Below are 19,300 nucleotides of genomic sequence, written 5' to 3'. Positions count from 1 at the left end.
GAGGGCACCTTAATAGTCTTGCCTTCCGCTAAAAACAACGCACTTAAATGTACTCTATGCAAGTAGTGTGCCTCATTTACCTAAGTTGTGAGACATTAAACCATTCTGTCTCCTTATCTCGTTCCCAATTTCTGCTCAATATGGCTTTTCTGCAATAATGGTTATAACTACAATAAACTTTCATGATTTAACTAATCTTGATTCCTGTCAACGTACTCTCAATAAATTACGATTAAATACTTGAGTTGCGCTATTATCAGTTAAAACTTTTCCAACAAATAAAAAGCAAGACGACTGCATAGAAAATGTTAAACAGTGACCTAATCTCTATTTTATCTTTTAAAGTGACACAAGGGTCGTGTAAAATGTCTACTACTAATAAAAGATGTGGCAATGAATAAAATTACACTAAATGAGTCTTTGGGATTAATCCCACGGTTCAAATGATGTGAAATTGATGCCACTTAGGATTTTGCACAATAGGGTTGTTGAAGTTTTATGAAAAACACATCTTCACAAAACTTTATTAATGTTTGGAGTATAATTTACTAAATTTTGACAAACGTCCTATGAAATATTCTATTTTTCGAAAAACACAGAAGTTTTTATTTGTTTATAACTTATTATTGCTGTTTCTCTTTGATAACATAAAAATTACGAAATTGCAAATTGTTTTAGATGTCTTTCTAAAAGCAATTTAAGTTTTTTGACTATCAAATCTAGGAAATTTGATTTCAAACTATACATTTTTCTACAACTATTACATAATTTAATCATGTTTACTTTTTAGCAGTAATGAGAGTAGGTAGTTTTTAATACTTTTCTGTATTACAGTAACGAAACCCTATTAAAACTTTTGCACTAATTAAAAGTTATATATACTAATTGTCCTTTTTATACTTAATTTGAACGCACCACGTACGCAGGATTTCTCTCAAATAACAAACTAGACACTTAGTTATGATTGAAGAAAACGTTGTTTGAAGTTGGATAGATTATATTGTTACACATAAGACGAAGTTTTAAGTAGATTGTTTCTCTCCATTCTTGTCTATACAAGTATACTTTTCTTATTAAAATGAAAATAGCGTTTTACATTTTTTAATTTATAGCAGCTTAGTTTATAAGAGAGTGTTGTCAACATAAGACATGTTTTATGGTCGTCGGTAAACCATACAATCTACTGCTGCAAAGAACATTTCCTTGTAAGTTTCATCATGCTGTTGCTGCGTACTTAAGACTAGCATTTAGTAAACAAGAGCTGGATTAAATTTAAAAAAATAGCAAAGTAAGAATGTGTAGAATCTACTCTTTAGAAAAAATCGTTTTAGGTTGAATTTTTGTATTGAAAAACTTTATGAACACTTTATGTTATTTGTATAAATAATTGTAAATTGCAAAAATATGTATAATCAGATATAAAAGTAAGTTGTTTTAAGAAAATGATTTATTTCCAGAATACACTTTTTGCAATTTATGCTTTTTATGTGTACATGTGTACATGTATGTAACAGTAGTTTTTCATTATTTTAAATGTTAGAAGAAAAGAAAATATTATTAACTCGAAGCGTAGTAAACTTTCGCATCCACAGTTTTAAACTTGTAGATGCGTGAATTCGGAAGCATCTATATGGTTATGCGACTACATTTCCCGGTTTAATAGTTTTCGAACAATTTAACTTTGAAATTGACTATAATTTGCTGCACCCGCGTCTTCCTATTATCGGAAATTTGTATGCAAATAGGATATTTGCAATTGTCATTAGCTGTTTACCTTCCCCAACAAGTAAACATCTTAACTCCACATACCGAGGCCGGCGGTATCTCCGAACCAAACAATCGAAAACAACGCCAACAAAGCTCTTTCTCTCACATGTTTGGTTTGTAAAGCCGCGTTGAAACAACAGTTTTATTTTTCCTTTTCTCTAAGTCAATACGGCGCGATGCTCCTTCCATTTCGCTCTCGAAACACCCCGTCGTGTCCGTTTAATTAGCCTAATTAGGTTGGTATAAAAATACGACACACAATGGCTCCATGGACAACATTGTATGTGTACGTGGCACCTGCTTGTAGGTTTAATCTTGCTAACAAGAATGTAGAGGATCATCCAAACGTTTGTTTAACTAATTAGAAGCAACCCTCGTTCACGAAGTTTCTGGATGATTGTACAGGTGACATCTGCTACCTATACTTTCGCGGTTGCCGACGGATTTCATAATGAAACACACAGGCTGAGCTAGTTATATTGCTTCGTCTCTACGACCTTTCCAGAATCTATCGCCATCTTCCCTATTTCGAGCTTAATAAAAATTATAATGTCTTTTGAACGCTTTATTGCAGGACATCCTCAACTTTTTGCGTCAATGTGTTAATTACCGGAGGCGTAAAGCGCGCACATAAAACTTCAGCCTAAAAAAATTTACGTCCTTTTAACGTCCAGCGATAAAACAATGCAAATATTAACACAGCTTTCGCCATATTTTCACAACAAACAAATGCACGACAATTTCGTTCATAATTACTCCAATAGATTTTTCCTCCAGACTCATTTATCTGTTCTGTTACAATGTAGATAGAGGTTTTTACGGATTTTTTAAGGGAAATGGAACGTTTGCATCAAGAATGAATCCAAACCATCTAAAAAAGAATTCTAAATGCCTCACGGAAACCTTTTTACACAAGGATTGCTTAAATCTATTCCTGTCAGATAAAATAAACGTAAAAGAAATACTAGGCAAAAAGCATTGAAAAAGGAAATTCTATTAACAAGCTAACTGGGAAACATTATTATGATTGTGTGAAAACGACGCCACTAATATCCAATTTCTGACATATCGTGCACACGTTTTAATTTATTGTGAATGAAATGCGAATATAAATGACATGTTCTTTATTGTTTAGTTTAATTACAACACGAAACCCAGAGGGCAACAGAATTAAAAAAGCTGTTTAAAGTGTGTGCTGCAATTAATTTCAAATCATTTCATCAAGGCACGAAAAACCATTAACTGAATATGACAATATTTATAACACTTTAATAACTTTATGCAGTCAATTATGTACTCTTAGATAAACATTAATTAAAAAAAATATTACATTTTGATATAAACAATTTATAAAATATAAACAAATTATAATTATTATCATATCATAGATAGTATACATACAAGACGATAAAGAAACTGTTTATCTACAAGTGAAAAACTTTGGTTCACGAGTTCAGAGTTGATAAACAATCTTTATCATCGTGTATAATATTTTGTTTTTTCTATATCATTTGTGTATTTTATTATTAAAAACTGTAAAAATTATTACTAATTGTGTCAGGTTTGACTTTTATTTGACATTTATTTGTAAAAAAATACTTTATCTTATAAGTTGAGTTTTTGAGCTACCGTAGACCATTGTTTTCGGTGATAGAAATCAAATATTATTCACATGTGAGATAAAGTACTCACAAGTGAGATACTACTGACTATTATATTATATTTACTATTATATTTTTATAGGTGAATATTTTACTTGAATGAAACTTCATTTTTTGGATAGTTGCACCTGTAAGATAAAACGTCGTATATCACACGTGATCGAAATGCCATTATGAAACTCGTGAGAAGTGTCCCACTCGTGAGCAAGCTCATTGGTCAAAATTCTCACTCGCGTATAATGATGCATTTCTATCACTTATAATATAATGCACTATTATCCACCTTTGCGGTTAAAATATTACCTGACCTTTTGATTTTAGTTGATCAACGCACACTTTAACATCTGATTTGGAAAAAAAACATTTATTGTATACGTGTATTTTTTATTCGAGAGTAACAAATGTGAAATTTTCTTTCTTGGCATTTTTAAAAGTGGATTTTTTTCAAAAAATCGTTTTATAGAAACATTAAATTATACTCGTACCTATCATTTCTCTTTATCTTTCTCAAACATTTTGCTAGTTACTCGTTAAATATATTGATTACGTTTCATAACAGAATATACTGTTTATCAAGCAATTATTATTAAATTAACAGAAAGTCAAAATAGTTAGTTATTTGTTTTAATGTTGTGATTAATCACTTGATAACATTTGTTCAGTCGTTTGTAGGTGTGTATATGAATGGAATTGTAAATATCAAAACATCGTGGTAAACAACCAATTAAATCGTAATATCTATTTAAACGTCTATTTTAAACATGTAAGGAAAACGAAAAATCCGGAATATTGTTGTTTATTTTGTGTTTAATAAATTGTACAGTTTTTTATAAAGTTACACGAATTGTCTAAAAAAAATGTATAACTGCATTCAAATTACAACCATCAGCAATATTTTAGAGCAAATGTTAAACTGTTCACATTTTCATTGTGTTTGTTCTTTAATGTATGCAATGTACACAAATTACGTTTCATACATACGTAGTATTTATTTCCAAAAACGAAATTTATTCTGAAAAAGTTTAAGCACACCTGATTGTACATTTACACGTTAATAAATTTATATTAGTCTTAATTAAATTTGAATAATATTTTAGTTTTTGTATGTTTATAAAAGGAATCCTTTCATAATTGAGAGTAAGTCAAGAAGATTAGGTTACGCACCTAAACGGGTACTTGTGGGTCTATTAAGTCACTCAAAGCGAAGTTAAGGTGACCATCTAAACAACAAAGGCAGGTACCATCTGTAGATTCCGGCGATTTAAATGGAACATCCAGTTGGTCCTAAACCAACATGGCGTTTGCACTTATCAAATTAGCTTCCCTAATTAACGAACAAATTACATCCGAACTACAGATTTACTAATCTCCAAACTTCGCCGGATGCTGTCCTAATTCATATAAGATTATGTGCAACCACAACTGAGCGCCAAGAAGATGTGTTGCCTCCATCTCGCTCTTTCGCTTGATGTAACACTTACACGAATCGATATTAACTGATTTTGACGTTTGTGTGTAAATGCGGTTTTAATCTGTTCCCTTTGTGGTGCATTATTACGCGAGACAGCAAACCTCTCTGCGAGTTTTTATTTCGTGCTTTTTGTTTGATGTTGCAGACCCTCCAAAAATCATCAGCATCGGACGGGAAAGAGTCAAGACTGTAACATTATTTTCGCCAGCCACATTCGAGTGTTTAGGAGAAGGAAATCCCCAACCCACATATAAGTGGTTGCAGAAATTGCCAACACCTTTCAATCGAGTTGAAGAAAGGGGAAGGGATGCGAAACTGTACATAGCCAATGTCACTTACGACTACCAAGGGGAATACAGGTGTAAAGTTACTAACATTATTAAGGGGGAGGAAAGGTCTGAACTCAGTGAGCCAATCATTTTGCAAGTCCATGGTAAGTAATTAATTTGTAATCCTGTTAATACTAAAACATATTTAAATGCAATAAAAATTTTATTTTAACGCTTTTATATACCTATCGTATTTACATAGTCTTTTGACAACTTCTATACAGTAAGTACGACTAGTACGAGTATTTTACGAGTAGTTTGTTTTAGTAAATCATCTGAATCCAGTTTTTTCTCTTGATACTAATGTTTCTCAAAACAGTTTTAAAATTAAATCTACCTTTTTGTAATAAAACAAATACAAGAATGTCCGGAAAGTCGCGCACCTCTGTGATACTGTATCATCGGGCGATGTCCTAGACAACAAGAGACATATTTAAAAAAAATCTATCTATAAAATATTCGAAGTTATAAGAGTTTAAATTTTGCACTTTGACTATATTTATTTCTGTTAGAAAAATAATTTACAAAGTTTTTTTGCTAGAGGCTATTAGAAGAGGAAACAAAGAAGCTGTATCCTAAATTGTAACTCTAATGTTATTTGTGGCTTTTATTGGCAAAATTTTTATACCTTTACTAAATAACTATAAAACACATACAATATTACCAATATCTTTAAATAGAAATAAAAAAGTCAAATGACAAAAAATAAATGTCAAAATTTTTTGACAGATAGAATTTTTAAACATTTTTTCGGTACTCTGGGGGACTACCCAATTACTCCTTTTCAAGGAGGTGCACGACTTTCCGGCCATTCTGTATATTCAGCGTAATCTAAGTACACATGCAAAATGAGAAGAAAACATGCATTGTGTTTTAAATAAAAAAACAGGAAAAGTAAATTAAAAACCAAGTCATATTCTAAAAAGCGGTTTTATTTAAAAAAATACATTTATGTGATAGGTGAAAGCAATTATCTCAAATCCTGTCGCCACTTTATTTTGTGCTGGCATTTTATATTTTCTTCAACAAATTAAATGTGGTACAAAAGTTTGGTAAAGAACAAACAAATTAAACTCAATTAACGGAAAGACAGCTGTTGGTGTACACGTCCAATAAAACATACTTTCGCAGACTGAAAGTGTGAGAAACTGTTCAAATCTCGGATCGATTTTAACTAGATTGTCAGTTACTTGAACTTGTTTAAGATTGAAACACATCTTCTAGCAAGCACTCCTTTATTTGGCTGTAATTACCGTCAAGTACTTACTTTAAAACGAAGACGTTGGGATTACTAACATCCAGTTTACTCGTCTTGCGACTTTTCCATGATGAATTTCAATTATACGCCAACCAATTTCTTTTTCCGTCGGGATTCTGACAAGAACGGCAAATACTCAGATAATTAAAATATAAGCCTGGAAAATCCCAACGGAAATTTTTGGTGCCACCATACGGAACTAGAATCACAAAAACTGTCACATTTGTTATCAATTTGAATTAATGTAAACTGTGAAAGAAAGATCAATTTTACAATAATGCAAAAATCAAAAAGTAACTATTTGAGACAAGATATGGCTTTGATCAAAGATTCCGTCGTTTGTAAAGTCTGATTCAAAGCTTTGAAAATTGGGATACATTTTCTTATGCAAAATAAAGTAAATTTTGAAACATACGATTCGATTTTTATTTGATTTCTCTATTTTCTGTTTCGCTATTAGCAAACATACATCGGCACAATTCACCAGGAATATTCCGTGTCTTTATTGCCGCAAAGAGGCGGAGGCGCAACCAGACTGTGTATATATGTTGAGACCGTGGGCGGGTAATTTATTCAGGCAATACGTGGTTTTCTGTTCAATACCTTTATTCCTAAATTGGATATCGATGTGCAAATGTGTAAATTCGCGGTGTATCCTCTATTCGCTAACTTCCATATTTTATCAGTTTATTACTAAAATGATACTATTGTATTCCCACCCAGAATCGATTTTCTTCCCAACAATAAGGCCTCACAAAGTTTATATATTTATGTTTAGTGCCGTTATGAAAAATGATGAAAGATACTAGTGTTTTACTTATTGTCACGTCGCATTGTCACTACATTACGTTTCTTGTCAGCCTACAGACGCGTAATGGAATATAAACACTTCGCAATTCGTACTACCAATATTATAGGAATAATAATTCAAACCGCAATTTATAATAAAGGCCACACGTATTGTTGCAAGATTTACGAGTGTTTTCAATCGGAAATGGAACAAAGCAATTTACAGTTTCAAATTAAATTTGTTTTCATTTCTGAAACGTCTATACGACGTCAAAAATCTACAACTGAAAGCAACAACGATTTATAAACAAATATTTAATACGTCATGTGGGATTTGTAAAACAATGAAGTTGCCAAAATTCATCGACATCACAAGAAACGCCCGAAGTCGAGGAGCATTTATTTGTAGTTTCTTTTTAGTGCTTTGGTCAGTGAATCATTCGGTTTTAAAGTGTTACTACTGAATAACGTTTAGAACTAAACTACCTAGATTTGCATCAACGAAGCATCTGATGATAATAATTACAAAATTATTTAAAAATTGAAAATTATAAATCATAAATGAGTAATTTTGACAATGTTTTTAAAATATATACCTTGCCACCAAATTATTTTTTTTTCTTTTTCTTTAAACAGCTGCAGTATCTCTTGTTTTTGCTTCTTAAATTATAGATTAAGGGTCAGAAACTTAATCAAGCATTTACCGCATAGAAATAACAGACTTATGAACAACTAATTTACATACTAACTGAAATTTTCTTGTACATTAAAAATGGATGATGACACTTGCCCTACCATTGAATCCTAAAACTCCGTTAAAACTTTGAGTTTCTAATTAATTTTTTGTAATGCTAAAGTGGTTGAACTAACAATATATGAGATTAAGATGTTGAGTTTAGACTACGCGCACGTTAACTGGTTTACATCCTCTAGTTTAACTCTACGATGTATTAGAAATTTTATCATTTAAAAGCAAACTAAGATTTTTTAAACTATTTTTTATTTTTAAATGCTGACGTTTTAATATTTTAAAATCTATTTGCTAATAACCAAAGTTAAGTAAAATAACTAATAGTTATTTGTATTACAAGAAAGGAAAGTGTATCTTTCCAAGTGTAATTTTGATAGTTGAGGTAGGTAATTAGCTACTTTTCTCTTTGAAATTATACTGGAAAAACTGATATTAGAGTCGTAGAAAAATAATTTACAGTTAATTTACTAAGAGTATCAGTATATTAAAAAAAAAACAATGACGTACAAGCCTTTAAGTAAAAGTTATTTTATTTTTATTGAAGAAATGTCCAGACAGTGTGAGATTTAAAAATTTCGTAAAAAAAAACACTAAACTACAAAATACTTTGTATACGTATTGAATACTATACACATGTCTTTATATAGAACGTTGTGTACACAACTCAGTGGAAACCAAATTAAAATGTACTTACAACAATTATAATAAAGGAGATAATTTTAATATTTAATTAAAAAAAACTAAAACTAAAAAATATTTATATTTTTAATTAGTTAAAAAAGGGTATTAAGTTACCAAAAAGCATATTAAAATTTAGGATTACATACTTTTACAATATTACATAAAATAAAAATTCTTATTAGTCCGGCGCATCCACCATTTTTTCACACCGATAAAGCATACACGTACTAAAAAACTTACTATGCTTAATTTCTGGTACGATTAAATTTTACTTTTTACTTATATTTTAACTGTCTGATGGTTGCCAAAGTAGGTAGGTAACATGTTTCCAAAAATCGCTTCTCAGTTACTAAAACCAGCCTTAAAACTTTATTATAACATTTTATTATTGGCTGTCTCAATTAATACTTTTCCGGTCTATAATTTTAATAAACTCTAAGAAAAGTAATAATAATATGTAATTCGCAGAGAATAATCTTATTAGTGAAAGCTACATTTTTAAAAGAGTTTTCGCAATATTTAGCAACATTATTAAAAAAAAAATACAGAGAACGTAGCTTTAAATTTAAATGTTCAAAGTTGTATTTTTTCATAAAAAGCTAAAAATATCTTTAGTTTCATTAATTGTTTCTTTAAACTACTAGATATTTCAATAATTAAAACTCCTTATGCTTTTTAAACAAGTATTGAGACAATTATTTTTATAGCATTTGAACAACACTGCATATTGTACTTAAAAAAAAAATTTATTAGACAAATTGTTAATTTGTTTTCATTTAATTTTCTCTTTTTAGATGCAATCTCTTCTTTCAATTGAAATCAGTGTTTGCTTTTTTATTCACATACAAGCTAATTTTAATAATAATAGTACATGTCTAAAAAATGCAAATAGCTTAACTTGCGTTATCCAAATATTTATAGTTTCTGTAGTATATAAAATGCAACTTCAATTTCAGGATCATAAAATTCGTCAAAAAAGTGCAATACAGACGAAATTTCCAATTTTTCCAAAGTTTACATTACTAATAGTCGATGACAGTTGATATTCCAGAAACTGTATTCAGATAGGGCATCTTTTGTTTTTTACTATTACCTCTTAAAATTTCTGCAAAACTGTTAAAATCACCCTGTGTTTTTTAAACTTCTACAATGTTTTAACGTCTAAAACATATAAAAACATTGTATACCCAAATCTGTTATTCTTGCAAAGCTGTTACAAATGGTTTTAGATGAATTTAGATTGGATATAACCACTTTATATTGCCTAAAATGTTTCAGTAATCCGACAATTAAGATTATAGTACCAGAACCCTTAATTTTCATGATCGTAGCAAGCTTTAAATGAATTTTGGTTCAAACTGTTTCTAGGCGCACCTCAAGTATTACGACAATCAGCGACACCAGAAGTGTTCGTGGAGAAGGGCCAGCTTGCGGATCTTAGCATGGTAGTTTGTGCCGATCCCAGGCCTCGAATAGTTGCTTGGGAATGGGGATCGCTTCGCCTGGAAGCTGGGTCGGAGATGGGTAAGAAAAGAAAGCACTGATATAAAGCTTTATTTCGTAACTCTATATAGAACATTGTAATCACGTATAAAATATCATTTGGAAGTCTGTTTAAAATGTAAGTTTTATAGCACGTAGTACCTAATAAAGTTATCATCAAAGGCTTGCATATCCATCCAAATTAGTATATCCGGAGATTAGCTTTAAATATTGACTTTGCATTTATGAACCGAGCGTTATCTATCTATATTCATTTAAAAATTGAAGTCTTTTGAAACTCTCATACATAATAAATTTTTAATCAAGAATTAAGTAAATTATTTTGTACTGTTATGTGAAATGTTAGCGTAGTCGAACTGCAATAAGAGGGACGATCAACGGCAGATAAAGTTATAGAAGGTCGTTTAGATCCTAAGAAGTGGGAAATACACTGTAATCCCACACATGCTTTTATAACTTTGCCCCTAAACCACCGACAAAGTTGAACGCGTCATATTTATGAAGAGGACGAATTTCTGGAATCAGATAACACCGGATTCAGCCTGTTTAGATATCACAGGGCAATTCCGAACTCACAATTCTACCTAAGAAATGCCTATACAAAAACTTTGACATAACTTATCAGATTTCTATACATTTTTTTAATATTCCTCGAAACAAATCATGGTTAAAAAACTACCTACAATTTTTCTAATGAATAATGCTATTTCTCAACCACAATAATTGAAGTTTTTAGTTAAAATTTGGTTCATCAGCAATAATAGTTTCTGTTTTATATTTTTACATTTGATCTTGCTTAAAACATTCTCTGGAAAAGAAAGCTTTTATAGCAGTAATACAAAGCATTAAAGGCAATGACGCCAGTGATTCTCATAATCACGGAAGGCCCACTTCCGTACTCGTTTAAGGTCTGGGAAAGGAACGCTTCTGCTTGATCTTGTGCGATAGTGGTTGCCGGTATTTTCTTGATGACTGCCGACGTCGTTGGCAGTGTGGATATCCGTTATAAGCTTCCTTGAGTCTGTTGACGGAGACCGTAACCTTACGATTTCTAATAATCTTGACTACAAACTTCTTGTCGATTTCTGATCTACTCTGGAAAAACCTTTTTATAGGGTTATGGTAATGTTCTTTTAAGACATCATGACAAACAAACACCAGCTGTGACAGAAAAACTTCAAAGACCTGTGCTTTCATTTCAGTAATCTTAGCAACAAAGGAATTTAGCTCTCACATAAATATGTATCACTAAAATACAGGATGTTCACAATCTTGACATTAACATTTTAAGGATACAATGTGCTATATTAGATCATGTAAGAAAAAGTAAATAATGCATTTTAATCACATTCATTATAGTAATAGTAATTTTATAGATCATAGAAAACGACGTTCCATCTCTTGGTTGGGAAGTAATTTGTGTAAAATTACCATCGTTTCTAGCCCATCAAATGTTATTTGCATGGCAACTACGTCATTGCATTAACTTTTGTTGAACACTTACACGCAGATCAAATTCTGCTTCGACATTTTTGTCGTTGTCTACACACACTTTAGTTCAATAAGCTTCCAAAAAACTAGACAATTCTGCAACAGATTCCTGAAGTTTCATAAAGATTGGATTTTATTCACGTTTTTCCGTAATAAAACTCTCTTTTGTACAGCTTGATCTAGGTTTCACTATGACCTCATTTTCCATTTACCTATGAAGTAAATTTTAATTTATTCTAGGTCACATTTCTATTCATCGTAGAGTCCTTTCATTGATTAATATGAAATGTGGGTTGATGTGGAACAGGATACCATATAATTTGTCACTAGCTTCACCCATTTCTGTTATCAACAACTCAAAAGGGACATCAACTCGTCTCATATTAAATTAAGTGAATACGCAGAGACCTGCTATGTTAAATAATTACATTTTAAGTGTAGTAATTGAATCGTGTAATTGTAGAACTAAAGTTAAAATATCTTTTTGTTTAATAATGATATGTTTAACTTTCAAAGAGGTTTCAATGAAATGCTCAACAACAGTTACAACGTATTTGAATTTTAATCTTTGTTCTTTGTTACGGTTATTGCAAATTGATCCTTGATGTAGAATTAGCTCACGACCCGTACGTGAAATAAATTCCCACTAAAGCAATATCAGTTTCAGTGTCTGTTTTGCAATTTTCGGCATTTGCGCGCGACTCTTGACATTTCATATTAAGTGCTTATTTTTGAAAGTTTAATTTGGTTCATGTTACAACATATTTTTCTGTTTATATAAAAAAATAAATCGGATGTCACTGAAAGTAGAATCTATGTCTTTTCACTTTAACTTTTTAATATAAGCAGATGACAAACAAGAAATTACGTGATTTCTTAAACAATGTCGGCAACTTTTTATTTGAGTTTTCTTTGCGACATTCTAAAAATAGGAGTTTTCATCAGATCCGAATATCTTTGGGGTGAATATTATGAGTGTGCGGACAATTTAGGAAATTTTATCGCAACACCTGCATTGTGAAATCGCACACCATATTGTCCTAACCACACACGATATCGAACGTTCGTTGTTCGAAATTTTACCTAATAAATCAGAGAACACTGCAGGAAATCCGAATCAAATAATGAAATATTTGCCTTGAGGATTTCCGATTGGGATAATACTCAGGATAAGTAACACCCACAAATAATTTGCGATATGAGTAACGCGCCTAGGAATAAAGCCTGTGTTTTTCAGTATCTAATGAATAAAACTTTTATAACACGCACAATTTTTTTAAAGTTGGATAACCCTTTCAAACTTTTTTGATAAATATATTACAGGGAAGATGATGTGCAAAAACTTTTTTAATATTTCTCGAAGTTTTATATTTCTTACATCTTAACTCATCGGGCTTCTCGTCTACTTTACTGTCAATTATTGATGAAATTATGTAGAAAAACAAATATTTGCCAAAACTTTTATATTTTTATGTTGTTTTCTTGTATTTATTCTATAGACAGTTCTCGTGTACGCTGTAGAAAGCTTCATTTTCCGGTTGAACTACGAACACTCTGCTTTTACGAACCGTCATTTCATTTAAGTATCCAATATGTTCCTACGGTTATTGGAAGAATGCTGCAAAGTATTAAGTCATTTACTGTTTAGTTAAGAGATTTGAGAACGTCATAGCTCATAATGTCATAATACTCAAACCAACAATCTTCAAGAGAAATCTTGTTTTCATAAATCCAAAATAAAAAACGATATCCAAAATGTACTTGTAATGTTAATTATTTAGCAGCATAAAAATTTAAAATATGATTTAATAAAATTCTTCAGAATTTTGTAAACGAAAAGTAAAAGGTTTACAATGAGTATTTTTGAACCGGTATTCACAAAAATAATTTTTTCCACAAATTGAATACTCTACTTTTTTAGTTTTATAATAATATTGATAACCCTGTATAATGATTCAAGACAATTGGTTTTAGAGGTTTTAGAGGACGTTTCCACTGCTAACTCTTTAGTGTCAGCATATACCCTTTGCAGCTTTTTTTCATAAAAGTTTTTCACAAATCACTGCTTTAGTGAGTTTAATTGTTTAATTGTTTTAAACAAAGAGGAGTAGATTTTGCCAAATAGCCTGATTTTCATTGTTTACAAACATTTTCTTAAAAATGTTTTCTTTGAAAAAAAATTAAACTTGACAGGTGAATCAACTTCCTTAGAAAAACCGATATTTTATTATTTAAACGTGATTGTGAATAAAATAACACTTTGGTGAGAATTTCATTACTTTCTTTATCTGACCTCGAGGCTGCACCTCTGAGTAATAAAATATTTTCCAGTAGGTTGTAAATATACTATTATTGGATTTTCTTCAACAATGATATTTGTTTAAATATTTTTTAATAACGTCTCTTATTGGAAACTGTAATTCTTTTATACAATATCAAAAATATCAGTTACAGATTAATTTTACTTTTGGTTTCTTGATATGACAATTCTACAAATGAAAGCTAATAATTATTTACATGGTTGCAAGTCAAGACAAGTGTTTCTAGTTTTTTTATGGAATGCCAAAACTATTTGTTGTTTTTTTTTAGGCCGTTATAAGGTAGACGAGGTGGTCCAGGAAGATCGCGAAGACTGCTACTTAGCGACTTTGCACATCAAAGATGCTTCAGCGACTGATTCGAGAGCGTATTATCTAGCTGTAGAAAATGATCGAGGAACTGATCGACATGCAATCCAACTCTTCGTTAACGGTAAGTTCGGAAACAGCCATTTGCAAACTCATGATTAGGTGAAATCGATTTTCGCTGTAATTAAATTAAATTTGACGTTTCGATTATATGAAAATATAACGGCATTAAATCAGTCTCATAAATCAGTCTAAATAGAATATATTAAATCCATTCAATTAGCCGACGCTGCAAAATGCTGGAAACCCCTAAGGCATAGTTTAATTATGAGTGGTGCCGTATAAAATTTATTCGAAATTGCGAGTATTGAAGTTAAGAACTGGCTTTAATTAAATGTCTCCAGAAGGTATACGTATTATCATTATCTTAAAAAGTCTCTATTGCCATATTTGAATAATGAAAGTAGGACTGCAAATTGAAATTAGAGCAAAACCTGTCTCTGAGTGTTCGAAATGGAAAAAAATTGAAGTCAAGAATAAAGTTTTTTACTGATTGAAACCATGCGAATAATTTTTTAAACTGCAGCTTAAAATTTCAACAACGAAAATTGCTGGAATGAAATATTTTAAAACAAAAATCCGAAAATGTTTACGCCACGAACACGCAACTGAAATAACAAATCCAAATCGGAGTAAATATTTAATACAAATTTGCAGCGTAGATTATAATTTGTTAGTTTGTTGAATTTATATTTTTTGTTTGAAAAATGACTCGTTGACCTCCATTAGTGAATTACTCCCCAAAATTAATTCTACCTTTTGATAAAATTTATGTCTTTTTTTGTTCCAGAACCCTTGCAAATGAGTACACTTGTCAGTTTGACAGGAGGGCTCCTCGTAACTTTCCTTCTACTCGTATGTGGGTGTGTATATGCCGTCCGTACCGAAAAATGCTGCTTCGCCCGTAAGTTTGTCACCTTTTACAATAGTACATAAGACTTTTGCCGAACAAGAATCTTATCTCTCCTCATAAAAAAGACATATTCACGTATTTTTTTACGAAAGACGGCTCTTGTGCTAGGCCTCTATAACAAAGATAACGCTTATGAGCTGAAACCTCCCGCAAGTTTATATTGTTTCTTTTATATATCTTTTGTTCTTTAGGGCAGTGACGGTTTAACTCGTTTATTGATTCTGTGTAAAATAAATCGTAAAGATATAAGATACAGATGTTTTCTACAATGTCTCCGCAATATAAGTTACTTTATGGTTCGACATAAATTGTTGCTCAGTAGATACCTTGCGCGAAACTATCCACACTTTAGCTATCTTATATTCAATTTGGGAAACAGGAAAACTAAGCATAACCAATGGTTATTGTAGTACAATTTTCTAACCGGTGCAATTTGGGATAAAGCGGAAAGAAACAAATTATTACTCTATACAAGCATATTTGCTCACTCGGCTTGAAATTAAAATTTATTAAAGTTTTTTTTTAACGAAATCTCAGATGTGATGAAATATGTTTTACTGTATATTTTGTGACCAAAAGTAATCATTCAAAATGTAATTTATGTTCTTTGATAAACGCAGAACGAAGATTAAATGTAATAACGTCACAACAATTTGCGCCGTTTAAACTATGTTTATAATAAATTTATAAAGATAGTGTAATAAAGTTTTAAATGTCTATTAATTCACAATTTACTCAAGTTGCTATCCCGGCGCATCCACCAGAATTATATCACCAACATTGCACTTAAGGAATAAAACTTTAAAGTGTTCTCCCTTTAAGTTTTCATTATAAAATAAGTTACAGAATTTTAGATAGAATTTGTACTATTAAACTATTGTTTGGCGGCTTTTAATCTCTTGAACCTGATGAATTTTAAAGATTCTTGAATGGTTAGCACATCCTTTTTATTGCGGAAACCATCGTTTTGAAGTTATTTAATAATGAATATTCACATCATAATGAAAATAAATCATTTTGACACTTTAAATGAGAAAAACGTGTTTTCCATTGTTTTTGTTGGCGTAAAAGTGGCACGAGGCGGCGTAATGAACAGTGCTAGTATTGCCGCCATTAGTGCTTAAAAAAACCTTTGATGTATTGTAACGTTAACATCAAGAGATGAGTAATTATGCACTTTCATAATCTTTTGATATTGACTAAAGAGAGTTATTACGAATTTCTTTTTGTTGATTTACATTGACGAGCTTTCCACAAATTATTTATTTGAAATATATTTAAATTAACCATAGAAATCAAAATTTTCATTTAGAACAACAATGACGCGTTACTTAAAAAATAGCTGCTATGAGAACGAGTGTTATTGTGCGTACTTAATGAACTTGTGCGTTTTTTTTAAGGTTAAATATGAATGAAGTGCATCGCGACAATACGATTTATTTACTTTCAGTGTGCGCATAACTTTTGTTATTCCATTTTATGAACTGCTTTTGAAATAGTCGGAAGCTTCATTTTACTCAATATAAACTATAGGAATGCACTTCATTAAATGACAAAATAGAAAAAAAGATTGTGCACATTGTTGTTTAATGAAAAGAATTATTTTATATTTTGCTTGCAGATAAATAAGTTAAAAGCGAGTTTTTTTGCACTTAATTAAGCGCGGAATTCGGTCTGTATTTATCAACTTGATTTATTTAATCAAAAATGTCGTGCTTTAAAACACAACTTTGCAAAAACAAATAAGAGAACGAGAAAAAAGCAAGAATAAATGAAATAAATTTTTTAGGTGGAAAAATAATTACAACTTTCCTTGTTCGCCCAGGTAGAATAATACGACAAACACAATAAATGCGGGATGAAAAATAAACAATTTTCTATCGTCAAATATGTACATGTCGAGATTCATATAGGCAAAAAGAAATAAAACATATTTTTAAATAATATTTCTGCATATTTTATAATTTTTTTAAATCTTTTTTAAATTGTCAATTTAAATTTGTGTTGAGTTAGCTCGAAAGGTTAAATAACTTTGCTCTATGTGATTCCGGAAAAAGTATGGAACCCAATCGTTGTCTGCTTAAACTATTCACTTTCTGAAAAAACTATTTTAAAATCAAACAAAAAGTTGACCGATTTGGAGTAACAATTATATTTATAATTATTCAGTTTAGACACTTACGAGTTGTAAAACAAGACTTTTCTCAAAAAACAGCATAAGGTAAATTATTATTAAATAAAAATTAAAAACTGCAGAAATATTGAAAATTATTTTTCAAATTTTATAGTAGTTCTCTGATCACTAACTTTTTTAACTTTTTTCTATACAATTTTCGAAAATCGCTTAGTTCCATACTTATTAATGGCATTAGTTTTAATAATGTATAATTAATTTTTTGAAATCTAATAAAAAAATAACTTTTTACCTAAGTTAGGTGTAAAACTAATTAGTATTCCCATTTTCATAATTTTATTTAAAATAATCTTGGCTTTTCTTTTTTTAGGGAAGGGCGATTTTAAACCGACTGATATTGACGGGTAAGTGCTTATGTTTCCCTAAACATACTCGTACTAAATAATTCAGATTTTTAAAAATTATAACTATATTGTGTGATACTTTTGCCGATAAAAGTGCCTATGAAAATACATTTTCCTTTCAACGCCAATGTGAAAGAAAATAAGAACGTCGAAAATGGCTATGTGTCACGATAGCTATCTATAACGGTAACAGCCATCGGCACAAAGTTTGTAAAATCAATACCAAAATTGTAAGTAATTAGTCCCGATATTACGATGATTTACTAATTACTTCCTCCAATTTTGCGTTATTTATGACTTCCTGTCATGCTTGGCGACTATCAAATGATCCGTGAGCTGCACTTCAACGTGATTTTCACAAGATCCGGTGTCTTTTAAAGCACGTGAATAATTCCTTTAGGAAAATGCAAATTAAACAATTTTTATTAGTCTCTGACTGGTTTCCATTATTTGCAAAACAATTCTGCTTTCGCTGCAAACAATAATATACTTGGAAGTAAATACTAATCAAGAGCCTATTCAAATTCCTAATTGAGTAATTCAAAGCCAACATTTTAAAAGACATCAGGCGGTGTGTATTAAATTTCCTGAGGAGAAAATTCAGTGATTGGTCTCAAAGCCCAACGCTGAAGACGCGCCAAGAATAAATATGAATATTTTGATGCGACAGATGGACGACTCAGTTTACATATCGTCGAATGGAAGCTTTCACCCGAAGATAAACGGAGTAATCAAGTAGAGACGTCCTATCATTACGTCCAAAAAGGCTCTGACTGTTCTGTTTTAATTGTTACAGAGGCATAAAGACAAATTGTCAACGGTTTATGTTACGACACCTTTCGATAATGTCACTGTAATTCAGTCAACTTAGCAGATTTTACGCTGATTAACATTCAACATTTATGCGTATTTATTGAGTGCGCTCGTTCTTGGCTAAATTCAATAATTCAAACTTTTCAGACGTGAAAATGTCGAATCTGTTTGTGCAGTATTTGTCTGGAAACGTAGTGTTTTTCATATGAAGATTAGGAAATCCTTTATCGTTTGGCAATCAGTGTCGGGCGTGTTATTTGTGGCTGATATCGAATATTTATAAGGCGAAGCCCGAAGAGCTTCGACTTGTTTATACTGCTAGGGCTTTCTTATCAACGCTTTCCTGATAAAGATATGAAACAGCTCTTCTGACATTTCATAAATTACTTTTTTAAATCAGTTCACTTCTCTAATTATTCTCCACTATTCCCTACTTTATTTTCTTTTTTTGACGTAATCCTAGATTTAAGCATTACTTGTCTAATTGATTGTGTGGACATCTCCGTTTTATTTTAGTGTAGAGTTACGTGGTTATCATAGAGGTTCACTTTTATTATCCAATCTGTTAAAACGTTGTCTTTATTCTTCGTTTTACGACAGGACGGAAGTCTCCTCCTTGCCTTGCATTACTGAATATCTAAATTATGC

At 30.9% G+C, this 19,300-nt stretch overlaps 1 protein-coding gene across 3 annotated transcripts in view; it reads left to right on the top strand.

Moving 5' to 3' along the window:
• The window catches only part of LOC123014409 (irregular chiasm C-roughest protein), a 126,491-nt gene that overhangs the window by 101,177 nt on the left and 6,014 nt on the right, over positions 1-19,300 (top strand). For all 3 annotated transcript variants that reach the window (XM_044413507.1, XM_044413506.1, XM_044413508.1), the window contains exons 7-11: positions 5,045-5,332; positions 10,076-10,231; positions 14,291-14,452; positions 15,179-15,292; positions 17,806-17,839. In XM_044413507.1, coding sequence (XP_044269442.1) covers positions 5,045-5,332; positions 10,076-10,231; positions 14,291-14,452; positions 15,179-15,292; positions 17,806-17,839 — 754 coding nt within the window. The remainder of the gene's footprint in view (positions 1-5,044; positions 5,333-10,075; positions 10,232-14,290; positions 14,453-15,178; positions 15,293-17,805; positions 17,840-19,300) is intronic.

The sequence above is a fragment of the Tribolium madens genome, unplaced genomic scaffold (genome assembly GCF_015345945.1).
Source record: "Tribolium madens isolate multiple individuals breed KSU strain unplaced genomic scaffold, Tmad_KSU_1.1 Scaffold_97;HRSCAF=244;Tcas5.2_LG3a, whole genome shotgun sequence".
NCBI lineage: Eukaryota > Metazoa > Arthropoda > Insecta > Coleoptera > Tenebrionidae > Tribolium > Tribolium madens.
Note: the sequence above shows the minus strand (reverse complement) of the source record. Positions and strands in the feature narration are given on the sequence as shown.